Source organism: Mustela lutreola, chromosome 7 (genome assembly GCF_030435805.1).
Source record: "Mustela lutreola isolate mMusLut2 chromosome 7, mMusLut2.pri, whole genome shotgun sequence".
Lineage (NCBI taxonomy): Eukaryota > Metazoa > Chordata > Mammalia > Carnivora > Mustelidae > Mustela > Mustela lutreola.
In genome coordinates this window covers 67,746,028-67,763,180 of record NC_081296.1, presented here as the reverse complement: position 1 = coordinate 67,763,180, position 17,153 = coordinate 67,746,028, and the positions used below count along the sequence as shown (strand labels likewise).

At 41.9% G+C, this 17,153-nt stretch overlaps 1 protein-coding gene across 1 annotated transcript in view; it reads right to left on the bottom strand.

Moving 5' to 3' along the window:
• RTF1 (RTF1 homolog, Paf1/RNA polymerase II complex component) overlaps positions 1–17,153 on the bottom strand; it is a 53,752-nt gene that overhangs the window by 25,129 nt on the left and 11,470 nt on the right. The window contains exons 2-3 of the mRNA XM_059181212.1: positions 11,693–11,803; positions 610–757 (exon numbers count right to left, since the gene is read on the bottom strand). Coding sequence (XP_059037195.1) covers positions 610–757; positions 11,693–11,803 — 259 coding nt within the window. The remainder of the gene's footprint in view (positions 1–609; positions 758–11,692; positions 11,804–17,153) is intronic.

The following is a 17,153-nucleotide window of genomic DNA, read 5'->3' as shown; positions in this document are numbered from 1 at the left end:
TGGAAAAAGGCAGTATACATTACAAATGAGTATTAAGTTAAACCGGCAATTTAACAAGAACTCTGCTTGACTCAATTTAAGCTAACATTCACAGGCAACGTGCTTAAAACCAGGTTTGGCCCATTCTATGCAAGCCAGTTTGTACATAAATGTAATTCCTTAAGAGAAAGGTAAAGTTTATCATTCTAGTCCTGGAACAAGTTCACTTTCATCCTAGGTTTAGCAAAAATTCTGGAACTGGTTTCAATAAAAATAAGAACATAAAATTTTTCCTCCTCTTCAGCCAGATCACGTATGTGTAACCAAGAGGAAGGAAAGAAAATGCAGGGTATTTGTAAAGTGCGTGGAGACTCTAATGCAGGGACTCCTCACAGGTTTGCTGGATGGGCTTTAGGCGCCTCACTAACCCTTGGGAACTGTGTATTTCTCTTGCTTCATTCAAATTCTCAAAGGATCCATGAGCACTGTGAAGGTTAGGGACCGCTGCAATAAAGATGGAGGCCATGCTGTAATGCAGCCCTGCCCCAAGCCTCCTGCCCCAGTTCTGACTCTGTAGTTCAACCTGACAAGAGTGGGAGTTCACCCCCAGGTCTGGGCCACATGGCTCACCTTCCTCAGGGGCTGAGCTCTCAGCAGAACTGTCTTTATCCGAACTGCCTGAGGAAGCAGTTTTGTTGGCTTGTTTCTTCATGGTTCCTTTCTTCTCTATTTTTCTGGCCTTTCCTTTCTTCTTATTTTTATTGCTCCCAAATGTCCACTACAAGGAGAAAAGAAAGAGGAAAACTGAAACAGGGACTTTATTGGGAAAAGCTGAAAGAGTCAAGAGTCAAATCTCTGATAATCATCAAAATGATTCTAAGAGTCTCTACTGCTTTCAACCCAAAACAAATACACTGTATATAAAGAAAGATTTTTTTTAAAACTTTTGTTCAAAATTTGTTAAGTTCCAGTTTGTAATTTCTTAGAGATGATAGATAATGGACATAACAAACATAAAATTTAAATAAAGTATTTTTTATCAAAACAGAAAAAACAGGTATGGACCTTATGGCAAGTCAAGTAACGAACTCAGATGGTACAGAAAATAGCTTCTATGGGAGGCCTGGGTGGCTCAGTGGCTAAGTGTCTGCCTTTGGCTCAGGTCATTATCCAGGGTTCTGGGATCAAGTCCCCTACTGGGTTCCCTGCTCAGCAAGGAGCCTGCTTCTCTCTCTACCTGCAGATCCCTCTGCTTGTGCTCTCTCTCTCAAATAAATAAATAAAATCTTAAAAAAAAAAAAAATAAAAACACAGATTCTAATGTTTCTATTGACAAGAGGGCAGTCATTGCTAAGGGCTAGTATGTCTGGGTTTTAATACACACAGGATGGTTTAGTTCTGAAGAGTCCCAGGAAGGCAGGGGATAAAGCCTGTGAGTAGGAGAAAACTGCAGAAAGCACAGGGAGAAAGGATGAAGGCCAATCTCTGGCATGGATGGTAGCATTGGTACCAAACTCAAGGAGGCAGAGAGTAAACTACATTCATACACACACACACACACACATATGTGTGCATCTTTTTTTTATTTAACTGCATATGTAACACGATAACATAATGTTTAAATGTGATCAAAAACAGGAGATCCTACAGACCTAAGGAGCTTGTAATTTGGGTTAACAAATAACAGGCAGGCAATACACAGTCATCTCAAGGCCAATAAGACTGTCTTCATCAAGCACTTGAATTATAGAAATGAAAGATTATATTGGTTGTTTTTAAAATTCACAAGAACTATTTGATTATATTGGGGTGCCTGGGTAGTGCAGTGGGTTAAGCACCCGACTCTTAGTTTTAGCTCAGGTCGGATCTCAGGGTTGTGAGAGCAAGCCCTGTGTCAGGCTCCCAACCCAGCACGGAGTCTGCCTTAAGACTCTTTCTCCCTCTCCCTCTCATTCCCCTCAATTAAATAAATAAATCTTAAAAAAAAAAAAAAAAGACTGTTAAAACTATGGAGTTATATTAAACCATGCCTCATTTGATAGTTTAACTTGCCAATTTTAGGAGGATGACTTTAGGTGAAAAGTACTTTACTTGGGCGCTTTATTTTATGTACTACAAAAAATAATCTTCATCTTTCCAGCATCACATTGAATTACAGATCTAGTATTAACAGAAAATTTCTACATCTACTATTTAACAAAAGTATAGTTTTTCCTTTTCCTATAATGGGATGATAAATTAATTTCCTACCTCAAAATAGTTAAGATCATAAGTGAATTTATTTTGGAGGGTTTTTTGGGGAGTGGTGTGGTAGAGGGGTAGTTCTGTTGGAGTTTCCATCCTAGAAAAGTCCTTATGCGCTATTCTTAAAAGCCCATAGTCTGCCAGATTAAAATACTGAAAAATCAAAATATTAAAATTGCTTTCACATTTTAATTTACTCTTAATTTTTAAAAAAGATTTGAGAGGGAGAGAGAGGCAGGAATGTGCACACGTGTATGCACATGAGCAGGGGGAGGGGCAGAGAGAGAGAGGAAGAAAAACAAACTCCCTGCTGCCTGGGTAGTCTGTAGTCTGATGCAGGGCTCCATCCCAGGACCCAGAGGTAATGACCTGAGCTGAAACCGAGAGTTGGACGCTTAACCGACTGAGCCACCCAGGCACCACTACTCTTAGTTATTTTAATTGCCACTTATTTTTGTACATAAGAACCAGGAAGAAGGGAAAAGTGAAAAAAAAGGTCACATGTTCAAGAAAGATGTATTAAATGAGTGAAATTTCTTTATAAGTGAATTTACCTTTCAAACTTTAACATTTCAACACCTCAATTATTATTTAGGAAGAAATCCCAATGCTTCACTTCTGAAGTCTACTCTTCAACCATCTCAAATTTTAATCACTCAAGAAGATAATTATTAAGTCAGTCTGAAAGAATCCAAAGGGTTCAATTTCTTAGTCAACTGAGCTAAAATGTATCAACTTCCTATGCTGACAACACACATATCTCTACAGGCAATAATGTATAATACACCTTTGTTACTGGCTTTGGTTACAAGAAATAGCACAACCACACAGGTAGTAAGTAGTCAGCAGTTACTGGTTGGTTATGAAACCTCTTCCAAACAGGGTGTCGTGGCTCTCTGTCCTTCTACATATGAAGCGGCCGAGAGGGTAGAGGTGGAGATCCCAGTGTCATATGTGTGTTAAGAGTGGCTAGGTCTATTTCTGCCTTACAGATTTGGGTTTCTCATGGGCAACAGAGTCAATTCTGCACTCCCTAGAAGTCGGACAAAAGTGTCTATGAGAGTAAGAAAGATGAATGTTAAATCAAGTCACACAGGTGAGTCTAATTTAGGAGGTGCCAAGAAGCTCCCTGGCTTCCTTATCCTTCCCCCTCTACCTGCTTCAATCTGCTACTACCCGAGCCTAGCAACTGTCGCTCATTTGCAGTCTACCATGTTTATCCCTTGGGGGAGGAGGAGGAAAGATAAGAGTAAAAATAGAAGAAAATAAAATGCTTTGACTTCAAAAGGGCTTTCCTGGCTGAATCTGAGTGGGAAGGGAACCTCTTTTATCCTTCCAACAATTTCAAAAGAAATGAGACAATAAAACGACCTTATCTGCCAAGATGCTGACTCAATAGGGTCTGCCATGCCACTTCAAACATCCAGCGTCAGGTATATGCGACAGGGCTTCAGGGGAATTATAGTGACACAGGTGATTTTACTTTATAATACAGATTCTTGGGGCGCCTGGGTGGCTCAGTCGGTTAACCGTCATACTCTTGGTTTTGGCTCAGGCGGTGATCTCAGGATCAATATCAAGCCCCTTGACAGGCTCCATGCTTATTAGCTCAGTCTACTTGAGATTCTCTCTCCCTCTGCCCCTCCTGCTCATGCTCTCTCTCCAAAACAAATAAATCTCAAAAACAAACAAACTGCTATTTCACCACCCAAAGATAAATAATCACTTGAAATTTGGGGCCAGTCTCAGCAGGAAGCCTGCTTCTCCCTCACCTACTCCCCTTGCTTGTGTTCCCTCTCTCGCTGTGTCTCTGTCAAATAAATAAAATCTTTAAAAAATTTGGGGGGCCAGTCCAATTATTATTTACGTATTACTACTTAATATAGAGAAATACACTCAAATGAGTTCCAATAATCTTCCAAAGATATTTTTTCTGGAGAATAGATCATGTTGGGACGCCTGGGTGGCTCAGTTGGTTGGACGACTGCCTTCGGCTCAGGTCATGATCCCGGAGTCCCGGGATCGAGTCCCGCATCAGGCTCCCAACTCCACGGGGAGTCTGCTTCTCCCTCTGACCTTCTCCTCGCTCATGCTCTCTCTCACTGTCTCTCTCTCAAATAAATAAATAAAATACTTTAAAAAAAAAAAAAAAAAAGAATAGATCATGTTTATTTTTTGTTTATTTTATTCTATTTTGATTCCAGTATAGTTAATACACAGTTATATTAGTTTCAGATCACATTTGTTATATTTTACTTTTACTCCCATAAACTATAGGTTCCTGAATATTTTTGGTCTAAGCACCTATTTTAAATATTTACCCAGTATCTCTTCTCCCAAGATCACAGCCTCTGATAAATAAAGGACAGGGTCAAAGCTTATGGCATGTAACATAAATATAGAAATATCTTAATCCAGTTTTATAACCCAGAGGTTGCTCCCCTGTCCCAGCAAAAGACTTATTCTGCTGACTTTTAAGACAGAAGGTATATGAATCCTTCTTTCATTGCCAGTGTGTGTTAGTAAATGGAGTCTAAAGAATAAAGGACAGGATTAAAGGAATGCTCTGAGGCTTTCCCCATCCAGCAGGGAGTACAAGAAATGACCAGGCATTTTATTTATTTATTTATTTATTTTAAGAGATTTATTTGTGGGATATCTGGGTAGCTCAGTTGGTTAAGCAGCTGCCTTCAGCTTGGGTCATGATTCCACGGTCTTGGGATCGAGTCCTGCATTGGACTTCTTGCTCAGCAGGGCCCTGCTTCTCCCTCTGCCTGTCTCTCCCCTGCTTGTCTCTCTCTCTGACAAATGAATAAACAAAATCCTTAAAATAAAAGATTTATTTACCTGAGAGAGAGGATCTTCAAGCAGACTCCCTGGTGAGCAAAGAGCCTACGGCGAGGTTTGATCTCACCAACCAGGAGACCATAACCTGAGCTGAAACCAAGAGTCGGATGCTTAACCAACTGAGCCACCCAGGCACCCAACTGGCATTTAAAAATGTGTTTGCGGAATTGTGACTCTTTTACTGAAAGGCAGGCTCTGTTATGATCTTGCAAGTGCCACACGGAAGGCAAGCACGAGAAGATGAGTGCCTGTGGAAGGACATCTGCATACAAAAGCCAGAGTGACCCCAGTGAAAGCTGCTCAGAAACAATCTGGGAAAGGGCGAGGATGCATTTCCAGTCAGGCCTGTCACACACATGACTTCCTGCTTGCCCGGACCTCCTACATGGAGGCAGGCCCACACATACCACAAGGGAAGCATCATGTAGACAAGCAGGCAAGAAAACCTCAAACAGGGACGCCTGGGTGGCTCAGTTGGTTAAGCAGCTGCCTTCGGCTCAGGTCATGATCCCGGCGTCCTGGGATCGAGTCCCATATCGGGCTCCTTGCTCCGCAGGGAGCCTGCTTCTCCGTCTGACTCTGCCTTCCACTCTGTCTGCCTGTGCTCGCTCTCGCTCGCTCTCTCTGACAAATAAATAAAATCTTTAAAAAAAAAAAAAAAAAAAAAAAAAAAAAGAAAAAAAGAAAAAAAAAGAAAACCTCAAACAGAGACTGGAAAGAAGATGTGTTCTTTTTTTTTTAAGATTCAAAAAAAAAATTATTTATTTGACAGAGATCACAAGCAGGCAGAGAGGCAGGCAGAAAGAGAGAGGTGGAAGCAGGCTCCCTGCCAAGCAGAGAGCCTGATGTGGTGCTTGATCTCAGGACCCTGGGATCATGACCTGAGCTGCAGGCAGAGGCTTAACCCACTGAGCCACCCAGGCACCCCAGAAGGTGTGTTCTTAACTACTAAATTACATGAGAGGAGCACTTTGACTCTCACTGATGTAACAGATACTATAACGGGCAGCATGATCTAATGATACAAGGAGGGTTAGTACTACACAGCCCTGTGCTAGCTTGAGCATGTGGAGGTGGTCTAAGCAGGTCCTAATCTGGGAAGCAGTTGACCTTATTGGCACCCGGCTGACAGACTGGAGGAACACGCAGTGGCAAGTGGTTGTTCTGGACTTGGGTAGCACTGAGATGCATCCTGGGGCAGAAAAGCAAAGAAACTTTAAGACTTCAGAGAGGTTATCTCTAATGAGCAAGGAAGATCATATTCTAGGTCTCAGGCTCCAGAGTAGAAACTACAGCAGGGCAGTTACTCTGAAATGAGTTTACAAGTAAAATGAAATACATCGAGGTAAGTATAGTGTTCAAGAACAGATGGGCTAGTGATAAACCACACTGGGATTAGGGGTTAAAAGAATGGGAATATAGTCCAAGCCCTTCATCTGAGAGTGTTTCCTTATCTGTAAAGTAGGAATAATAATATTACCTTGACCACCTATCAGGGTAGTTTGAGACTCAAAGGAGACAGAGTAAGAGAAGTACACAGAGCACATCAGAAACCATAAAGTTCTATATAAAGACAGGATACTATTTTATGATGGGAAAAGAAAACTAGAACTTTTATTAACATGTTCTAATATCATATCTGAAATAGGGGGAGTCCATATGATCTCTATGATGCCTTAGATTTTTAAAGTTGTAGGAATCTTCATGAACTGAGTGGTATATTAAGTCAAAACAACGATCAAAAGGATTCTATAGTCATTATTCTAGACTGACAGTGGCCAGCAAAGAAGTGTGTGGGGAGGACAGGGTTCCTGATCATGATGTTTTTTTCCCTGAAAGTCAGTGGAGTTAAGAGTAAATGCAATGTAACAGAATATTAAAGAGTATGAAGGATAACTAATGAATATGAAGGGTAGCTCAGCTTTCTTTGTCCTTCTACTGTTTAATAATTCAAAATACAATCACATATCACACAATCACGTATCACACACGTGATTACACAATCACGTAATCACACAATCATATATATTTAACTGGAAAATTTGACATCAAATCCCTACATTCAGTCACAAAAACTTACAGCCTGACTATGGAGATAAAAACAAAAGTGAAACAGCAGCCACACCCCTCCCCCCAAAAAGTAAAAGATAATCAGTAACTCCATTCCACTGCTTGGCTGAAGTGTCAGAATGTAAACAAGTTTGAGCAAGTGGTCCAAGAAAAGGACTTCATTTTTCCCAAATTCTTATGATGAGATTTTATGGTATCTAGACAAATGAGGTGCTACTGTGTGGTTACCTACATAGCCAAGAACCAACATGTGAAAAAAAAAAAATGCTTGTAAGCAATCCACAAAGCTTTTGCTGAAAATAAGTACTCAAGCAGAGTATGTGTAGGTCACCTGGGTTCCTAACCCCAGAGATCAGATGCAGGAAGTTAGGAGTAAAGAGACTACCAAAAGAGGAGAACAGTGGCCACTTCTTACACTCACAGAGGAGAAAGAAAAGGTGCAGAATGCACTACACACAGCTCAGTACTCTGGAAGTCCTTATTTCACAATGCAAGAACTGCCATTCATAGTCATGACTAAATCAGCAAGGAAAACTATATAACAATACCTAGCAAAAGATTTTTCAAGTAGAGTGACTGTCTAGATTTTCAACAGTACTGGGGTAATTCATCTACATGTAACATCTTGTTCTAGAGGTATGGTGTGCACGAAATCTCCACTAAACCCAATATCCACACAGGAAAATATTAGCTTAGCAAGGGAGGCCTTTCTGAGAGCTCGTGCTAATTAGGTATTATCTGTATGGTAAAGCAATCACAACATGCTCTTGGATATCTAGGTCAACTTCCCCGAGAAGTTGTTACTAAATGAATTTATAAGCAAAAGTTGTATCATTTTCAAAATGTTCTATTAATAAAAATACTGGAACCAGCAAGAGATAAGAGAGTGGGAATAGGAGTGCAACTAGATCCAAGTGAGAGAATCTGAATGATCAGATAAGAAGAAAAGAGAAGAAGCCTCAGAAAGAAAGTAGAGCAAAATGAAAGGGGGGGGGGAGCAAGAGGAGAGCAATGTCTTCAAAGAGGCGAGTGGGGGCATAATTGCCACCAGGAAGACTGTCGGAAGTTCTGGGGAAGAAAAAAAACAGGTGTGACAAGTACTACAGGGCTGGGCCAAATGCTTTTATTTCTCAAAAATGTTCAAAACAAGACTATACACGAAACATTAAAACATAACTCTCGCTTAGGCAGAGGGTATTAGAAGATAATTCAGCTGTTTCTTACTTTGTCTAATGTAGTTTTATTCGATTCTGAATTAAAAAAAGGGTTTTGGTTTTTCAATGTGATTTTTACTAGTAACAGGTAAGGAAATTGGGGCCTCCTTCTTATCTAGCTGAAGCTATTTCTATGAGATCTGCCATGTTTTTGTGTCTTTTTCTTTTTTTAAGATTTTATTTATTTATTATTTTACCTTTTTTTAAAGGTTTTATTTATTTATTTGACAGAGAAAAATCACAAGTAGGCAGAGAGGCAGGAAGAGAGAGAGAGAGAAGCAGAGCTTCTCCCCGCCGAGCTAAGAGCCTGATGCGGGGCTTGATCCCAGGACCCCGAGACCACAACCCAAGCCGAAGGCAGAGGCCCAACCCACTGAGCCACCCAGGCGCTCCTAATATTTTATTTATTTATTTGACAGACAGAGGACATAAGTAGGCAGACAGGCAGGCAGGGCGTGGGAGAAGCTGAGCAGAGAGCCCAATGTGGGGCTTCTTCCCCAATGTCCATGACACCCCCCCACCACCGGCAACCCTCAGTTTGTTTTGTGAGATTAAGAATCTCTTCTGGTTTGTCTCCCTCCCAATCCCATCTTGCTTCATTTTTTTCCTTCCCTACCCCCAATCCCCAGCCCTGCCTCTCACATTCCTCATATCAGAGATCATATGATAATTGTCTTTCTCTGACTGACTTATTTTGCTCAGTATGATACCCTTTAGTTCCATCCACATCATTGCAAATGGCAAGATTTCATTTCTTTTGATGGCTGCATAGTGTTCCATTGTGTGTATGTATGTGTGTGTGTGTGTGTGTGTGTATACACACACATACCACATCTCTTTTATCCATTCATCTGTTGATGGACATCTAGGTTCTTTCCATAGTTTGGTTATTGTGGACATTGCTGCTATCAACATTCGGGTGCACAGGCCCCTTCAGGTCACTATATTTGTATCTTTAGGGTAAATACCCAGTGAGCCTACTGCTTTTCTAAAAGACTCAGTTATTTTATCAATTTGAGAGGAATTATTATTCCTTTAGTTAGTTAATATAGTATATTAAAAATAAAAAAGAAAAAACCCCACATATTCATTACCTCTTGCTATGGAAAGCAATTTTAGATTAAATTATTTAAGATTAAGAGAACTTCACTACAATCAGAATACAATCATTCCTAATTTGCAGATGCAGGACACTGATAAATATTATTCTAGATGTTAATTAAATTTCATTATAATAAAGACATTTTTTTACTTCAGCGGAACTTTAAAACAAAATAAATACACTGTTAAAAATATTTTCCTGGGGGGCGCCTGGGTGGCTCAGTGGGTTAAAGCCTCTGCCTTCGGTTCAGGTCATGATCCCAGGGTCCTGGAATCAAGCCCCGCATAGGACTCTCTGCTCAGTGGGGAACCTGCTTCCTCCTCTCTCTCTGCCTGCCTCTCTGTCTACTTGTGATCTCTGTCTGTCAAATAAATAAATAAAATCTTAAAAAAAATTTTTTTTTTCCTGGGGCACCTGAGTGGTTCAGTCGCATAAGCGTTTGACTAAATCTCAGCTTGGGTTCTGATCTCAGAGCTGTGAGTTCAAACCCCATGCTAGCGGGGGTAGGGGGATGGGGGGGTGCGGGTGGTGTGTGTGTGTGTGTGTGTGTGTGTCCGTCCGTCCCCCACTCCACCCCCAAGACTTCAGGGTATGAGATTCAAAAGAAAGGTGGTATCTAGCCTCTCTCCAGGAAATTGCTAAATGGAAGAAAGTACTTTAAATCAAATGAGGAGGGGCACCTGGGTGGCTCAGTGGGTTAAAGCCTCTGCCTTCGGCTCAGGTCATGATCCCAGGGTCCTGGGATTGAGTCCCACATTGGGCTCTCTGCTCAGCAGGAAGCCTGCTTCCTCCTCTCTCTCTGCCTGTTTCTCTGCCTACTTGTGATCTCCGTCTGTCAAATAAAGAAATAAAATCTTTAAAAAATAAATAAATAAATAAATAAATAAAGTTATTGAAAAAAAAAAACATGCACAAAAACCAGATTGCCATATGTTAGTGGGAAATACTTTAGCAAGACAAGAAGCTTTCTTTGGACAGATTGAATCAACAGCCTCAGGGTGATGGTGGTAATTTTTCAGGAGGAAAATTCAGCTGTTCATTGTTTGAACCAAGGTGACTTTCCCAAACTGTGTACCACCAAACAAAGCCCTAAAAGCTCTAGAACCTTAATGGAAGAGAGGGATGAAGGGAAAGGTCTTTGAAGCCCTCCTATGTGTTCCTCATTTGATTTATTTTATTTATTTATTTAAAGATTTTATTCATTTGACAGAGGTCACAAGTAGGCAGAAAGGCAGGCAGAGAGAGAGGAGGAAGCAGGCTCCCTGCTGAGCAGAGAGCCCGATGTGGGGCTCAATCCCAGGACCCTGGGATCATGACCTGAGGGCAGAGGCTTTAACCCACTGAGCCACCCAGGCGCCCCAACTTTATTTATTTTAAAAAAGATTTTATTTATTCATTTGCCAGACAGAGATCACAAGTAGGCAGAGAGAGAGGAAGGGAAGCAGGGTCCCTGCTGAGCAAAAATCCTGATGCAGGGCTTGATCCCAGGATCCTGGATCATGACCTGAGCCAAAGGCAGAGAGAGGCTTTAACCCACTGAGCCACCCAGGCGCCCCTTATTTATTTATTTTTTAAGCCACAGTGAATATGGGGCTTCAACTCAGGACCCTAAGATCAAGAGTTGCATGCTCCACTGACTGAGACAGCCAGCCACCCCTACATAAGGCATTCTCTCTTTCTCTCTCTCTCTTTTTAAAATATTTCATTATTTATTTGAGAGAGAGAGAGTACTTGCATATGAGTGGGGGGGAGGGACAAAGGAGAGAATCTTCATGCAAACCCCTTGCTGACCACAGAGCCCAGTAGGGGGCTTGATCTTAAGCACTGAAATCATGACCTGAGGCAAAATCAAGAGTCCAGTGCTTAACTGACTGGCCACCCAGGCGTCCCCAGAATTTCTTCTCTTGCATGGGAGTGGAATGAAAACAATGACAAAAAAAAGATAAAATAAAGAGATGAAGACTAACAGGTTGTGCTTCTTCTTTTGCAGCAGGGCTGGAAACAAGTGACTAAACAATGGTGGCCAGTGCCATGCAGAGGGGCCTACCAGGTAACAGACAGCGGAAGGAAACATGAAAATTTGAAAGCTTTCCTTACACAATTTTTTTGTCCCTGAGAAGTTCTGGTACATCTCAGGCAGTAAGGTCTCAGTTTAAGGAAAAGAGGCTGTCAGGAGTCACCAACTCAGGGCCCTCAAATACGACTCAGTCCCTGGGCCGATGCCCTCCACACCCACCTCGTCATCACTGTTGGACGTCTCCGAGTCTGAGGAGGCTGCAGGCTGACTCACAGGAGGCTCCTTCTCCTCAGAGTCACTCCGCTTCCGCTTTGCCAGGGACAAGAGCTCCTAACAGGGCAGAAGCAGACACATGAGTTTTGTTCAACACAGAAAAAACATTCAAGAATAGCAAAATGCCTAGGTCTCTTCTACCTCTTTGTGCTTTCAATCAAAAGACATCATCATGGGAACTTTCATCACCCGAGTAGACAGGCTGCCAGTATTCCTAAGCACTAAAGAAATGTTTTCAAAATTTGTTCCTTTCTTCTTAAAGGGAAATGTACATCTTAAATGGGAAGATGACTGGAAAACTGAACTGGAGGTTATTCCCAAATTGCCATCATTTCCTCTATAAGCTACAGATGTACTGATTCTTTGGAACTAATTTGAGAACCATATTTTTAAAGGTAATTTGCTCACTGTTCTTACTGGTATAGCTAACTAATACTCCAAGCATCCTCTTAATGTAAATCATGGAGAAACTGGATTTGTGGGACTATTCTGAATAAAGCTGACAAACTACAATTTTCTAAGAATTTTTTTTAAAGTGGGTTTCATACCCAACAAGGAGCCCAAAGTGGGGCTTGAACTCCTGACCCTGAGATCAAGACCTGATGTGAGATCAAGAGTCAGATGCTTAACCAACTGAGCCACCTAGGAGCCCTTCTAAGACCATCTTTTATTCTGAATGCTTGAACCACGGGGGGAAATAAGTATATTTTTGGTGTTTAATATTTCATTTATTTTATTTGACAGAAAGAGAGATCACAAGGAGACAGAGAGGAAGGCAGAGAGAGAGGGGGAAGTAGGCTCCCTGCTGAGCAGAGAGCCCAATGTGGGGCTTGATCCCAGGACCCTGAGATCGTGACCTGAGCAGAAGGCAGAGGCTCAACCCACTGAGCCACCCAGGCACCCCTATTTTTGGTGTTTAATCCAGAGCCTGACAACAGCAGTAAGTGTTCTGGCTTCTACCTCAGTATCCTAATTTGACAAACCAAATGTTCCCATTCACGACTAAGCCTTGTCCTGGTGATTTATGACAGATTACAGGGGGAGGGATGTGCCATTAAGTGTCATGGCTAGAACCAGACTTTGCTTTCACATGGTTCCTCTCTCCTCTTACTTCTCACCAACTCAGTCCAGTCACTCAAACATGCTACAAAAGGAAACTTCTCTAGTTCCTGCCCTCTGTAATATCAGTACTAGTTTGAAATTATACTGCCCTATCTAACATTTAATCTTTATGACAACCTGAAGGTAAGTATTGTCATCATCCCCATTTGAAGATGAAACTAAGCAGCAGGAAAGGTTAGAAACTTACTCAGGGTAACACAGCTAGTACATGATAGAGCCAGAATTCAAACCAGGGCAGATAGAACCCTACCTTGTAATTCAGTCATGGTCTACCACTCTAAAACATTTTCCCTTCTACCAACAAAGAGAAAAATACAACTAATAAATACTAGAATGTTATTTATTGATGATGATGGTGCTATATAATTATAGGTCAAATGCCAAGATGGATTTTAAAATAATAGACTGCTATAAAGTATCTGTTTTCTTCTTCCAATCTCTTTCTATTTTAGGAGTATACTCCCCTGGCCAGAATGAGAAAATGACCTTCTCAGATTAACAGCTGACCCGCTCTCTTCCTTCATAAGCAGTCATGAAATGTTACTCTTCTCATTTCACTGAAGAGAGGTACCACACCAACTTCCTCAAAAGGCTGAAGATCATAATAAGAACACTCAACTTTTTCATTCCAAAATAGTAACTCCTATTGACCAAATGCAAATTACAGCAATAAGTATGTGTGTTTACTGTGTTTTAAAGACTTGAGGAGGCACCTGGCTGGGTTAGTCCATGCAGCATGCCTCTTAATCCTGTGGTTGTGGGTTTGAGTGCCCCAACAGGGTATAGAGATTACTTAAAAATAAAATCTTAAAAACAACAAAACAAAGGGGCGCCTGGGTGGCTCAGTGGGTTAAAGCCTCTGACTCGGCTAGGGTCATGATCCCGGGGTCCTGGGATCGAGCCCCACATTGGGCTCTCTGCTCAGCGGGGGGCCTGCTTCTTTTTCTCTCTCTGCCTGTCTCTCTGCCTACTTGTGATCTCTGCCTGTCAGATAAATAAAATCTTTAAAACAAAAACAAAAACAGGGGCAACAGGGTGGCCCAGTTGGTTATGCATCTGGCTTCAGCTCCGGTTATGATCTTGGGTCCTGGAACTGAGCCCTCCAATAGGCTCTGTGCTCAGTGGAGCATCTGCTTGTCCTTCTCCCTTGTGCCTCCATCCACCCACGTGCATAGGCACATGCACGCATGCGCGCTCTCTCTCTGATAAATGAAATCTTTAAAAACATAAATAAATAGGATGCCTGGGTGGCTCAGTCAGTTAAGCAGCTGCCCTTGGCTCAGGTCATGATCCTAAGGTCCTGGGATCAACTTCCGCATCAGGCTCCTTGCTCTGCGGGGAGCCTGCTTCTCCCTCTGCCTGCCACTCCCCCTGCCTGTGCTCACTCTCTCTGATTAAATAAATAAATAAATAAATAAAATTGAAAAGTTAAAAAAAAACCCAGGTGTAATTTACATATAGTACATTTTATCCTGTTTTATGTATAAATTCTAAGAATTTGACGAATACATGCAGTTTAACCATTCCCACAATCAAGATATAGGACAATTCTATCATCCCCACAAATATTGCTATAATTTACATTTGGTCAAGAGGAGTTACTGTTTTGGTCTTAAAAACAAGTAGAATGTTCTCACGATCTTTAGCCTTTTCAGGAAGTCAGTGCTCTTTATATCCCTCCTCCATCCTCCGACAACCACAGACCTGTTTTCTGCGCCTAAAGACAAATCTGCCTATTGTAGACTATCACATAAATAGAATCGTACAGTATGCAGCCTTTTGGGTCTGACTTCTTAGCATAATGCCTTTGAGATTCATCCATGTGTCAGCACATATTAGTAGTTTGTTCCGTTTTCTTGTTAAGTAGTATTCCATTGTCTGGATGTACCATACTTCGCCAGCTGAAAAACATTTGGGTTGTTTCCATTTGGAGGCAATTATATCCTCATATGTAGGTTTTTGAGTACATGTAAGGCTTTTTTTTTTTTTTTTTTTTTTAAGATTTATTTTATGGGTGACTCGATTGGTTAAGCATCAAACTCTTGATTTCAGCTCAGGTCATGATCTCCAGGTCCTGGCTGGGACTAAGCCACATCAAGGTTCCTACTCAGGGGGTAGTCTGCTTCAACCTTTCCCTCTCTCTCTGCCCTTCCCCCCTGCTCATGCTCTCTCTCCTAAATAAATTTTTTAAAAATCTTGGGACCCCTGGGTGGCTCAGTCTTGGATATCTGCCTTTGGCTTGGGTTGTGGTCCCAGGATTCTGGAATCGGCCCCGCATTGGGCTCCCTGCTCAGTGGGAAGCCTGCTTCTCCCTCTCCCACTCCCTCTCCCACTTCCTCTCTCACTGTCTCTCTGCGTCAAATAAATAAATAAAGGGGCACCTGGGTGGCTCAGTGGGCTAAGCCTCTGCCTTTGGCTCTGGTCATGACCTCAGGGTCCTGAGATCGAGCTCCCCATCAGGCTCTCTGCTCAGTGTAGAGCCTGCTTCCCTCCCTCTCTCTGCCTACTTGTGAACTCTCTCTGTGTCAAATAAATAAAATCTTAATAAATAAATAAATAAAATCTTTTTAAAAAAATCTATTTTAGGGGCACCTGGGTGGCTCAGTGGGTTGGGCCTTTGTCTTCGGCTCAGGTCAGGATCTCAGGGTCCTGGGATCGAGCCCCACATCGGACTCTCTGCTCGGCGGTGAGGCTGCTTCCTTCCCTTCTCTCTGCCTGCCTCTCTGCCTACTTGTGATCTCTCTCTCTCTGTCAAATAAATAAAAAATTTTTTTTAAAATCTATTTTAGAAAGAGAGTGTGTATTGGCAAGATAACTTGAGTCGGGCAGGGGGTGGGTGGCCAGAGGGAGTAGGAGAGAAAAATCCTCATCCCTGCTAAGCTTGGAGCCCAATGTGGACCTTGATCCTCAGACCCTGAGATCATGACCTGAGCCCAAATCGAGTCAGATGTTTAACTGCCTGAGCCACCCAGGCACCCGTATATATATATATATATATATATATATATTTTTTTTTTTTTAAGATTTTATTTATTTATTTGACAGACAGAGATCACAAGTAGGCAGAGACGCAGGCAGAGAGGAGGAAGCAGGCTCGGTCCGGGCATCGGGTTCGGTCCCTGGGATCATGACCTGAGTGAAGGCAGAGGCTTTAACCCACTGAGCCACCCAGGTGCCCCTAAATGTAAGTTTTTATTTCACTTCGGTAAATACCTAGAAGTGGGATTACTGGGTTACATGGTAACTGGCATATGGCCTTTACTGTTATCTTTTTCCCTACATTATCTTAATGCAAATTTATAAAATTTAGAAAGATTTCTGGTAAGTAATCTCTTTCCTGACCCTTTGAGGTTCAGAGATGCACTAGAAATCTGTTTTAATACCAACTCATTTTAACAGGGATTTAGATAACTATCAATCAAATCCTATCCTGAAACATTAACTATTAGTAGACATTCATCAAAAGCTACTACAACTAAAGTGCTAAAAAGTTAATACTGCCTTCCTGTTAAAGTTCCCCTCTATACTAAAAACCTAACAATGGCTCTCCTTCACCAATGAACAACTGCATCTGATAGACACAGACCTCCCACGACACAAATACCATATTAACCATAGTATGGTGACAGCAAAGAGCTTTTTTTTTTTTTTTTTTAAAAGATTTTACTTATTTGACAGAGAAGAGTTTACAAGTAGGCAGAGAGGCAGGCAGGCAGAGGAGTGGGGGAAGCAGGCTCCCTGCTAAGCAGAGAGGCCAATGTGGGGTTGGATCCCAGGAACTGAGGTCATGACCTGAGCCGAAGGCAGAGGCTTAACCCACTGAGCCACCCAGGTGCCCCAGCAAAGACCTTCTTAATAGTGTGATATATACCCTTTCCACAAGTTAAGATTTGTGCAGGAAGTTACTGGGGGAACTCATGTCAAGATTCTCTTTATGGTCAAGTCTGCTAATCTACTTAGGGCTTGTAAGTACAGGTAAACAGAACAATGTGCAACAGAAAGGTCTTTTGAACATGCACATGTGAAAAGACCATCAGACTGACCACCTGTAGGGGTGACTGATTCAACACCTGGACTTTGAAAGTTAATCTAGAACTGATTCACGCACAGCCTGTAGGTCCACTGGCAGCTCTCTCCTGCCAGCTGGATTCAACTGTACCATGCTGTTGAGATAAGTCTGTGTGTCCAGTGGCTCTCTCCCATCACCGTCCCTATTTCATCTCATCCAGTAAAAACCTTCCCTACCTATCTCGGTATTCATCTAAGGGAATGGTAGTCGGGGGTG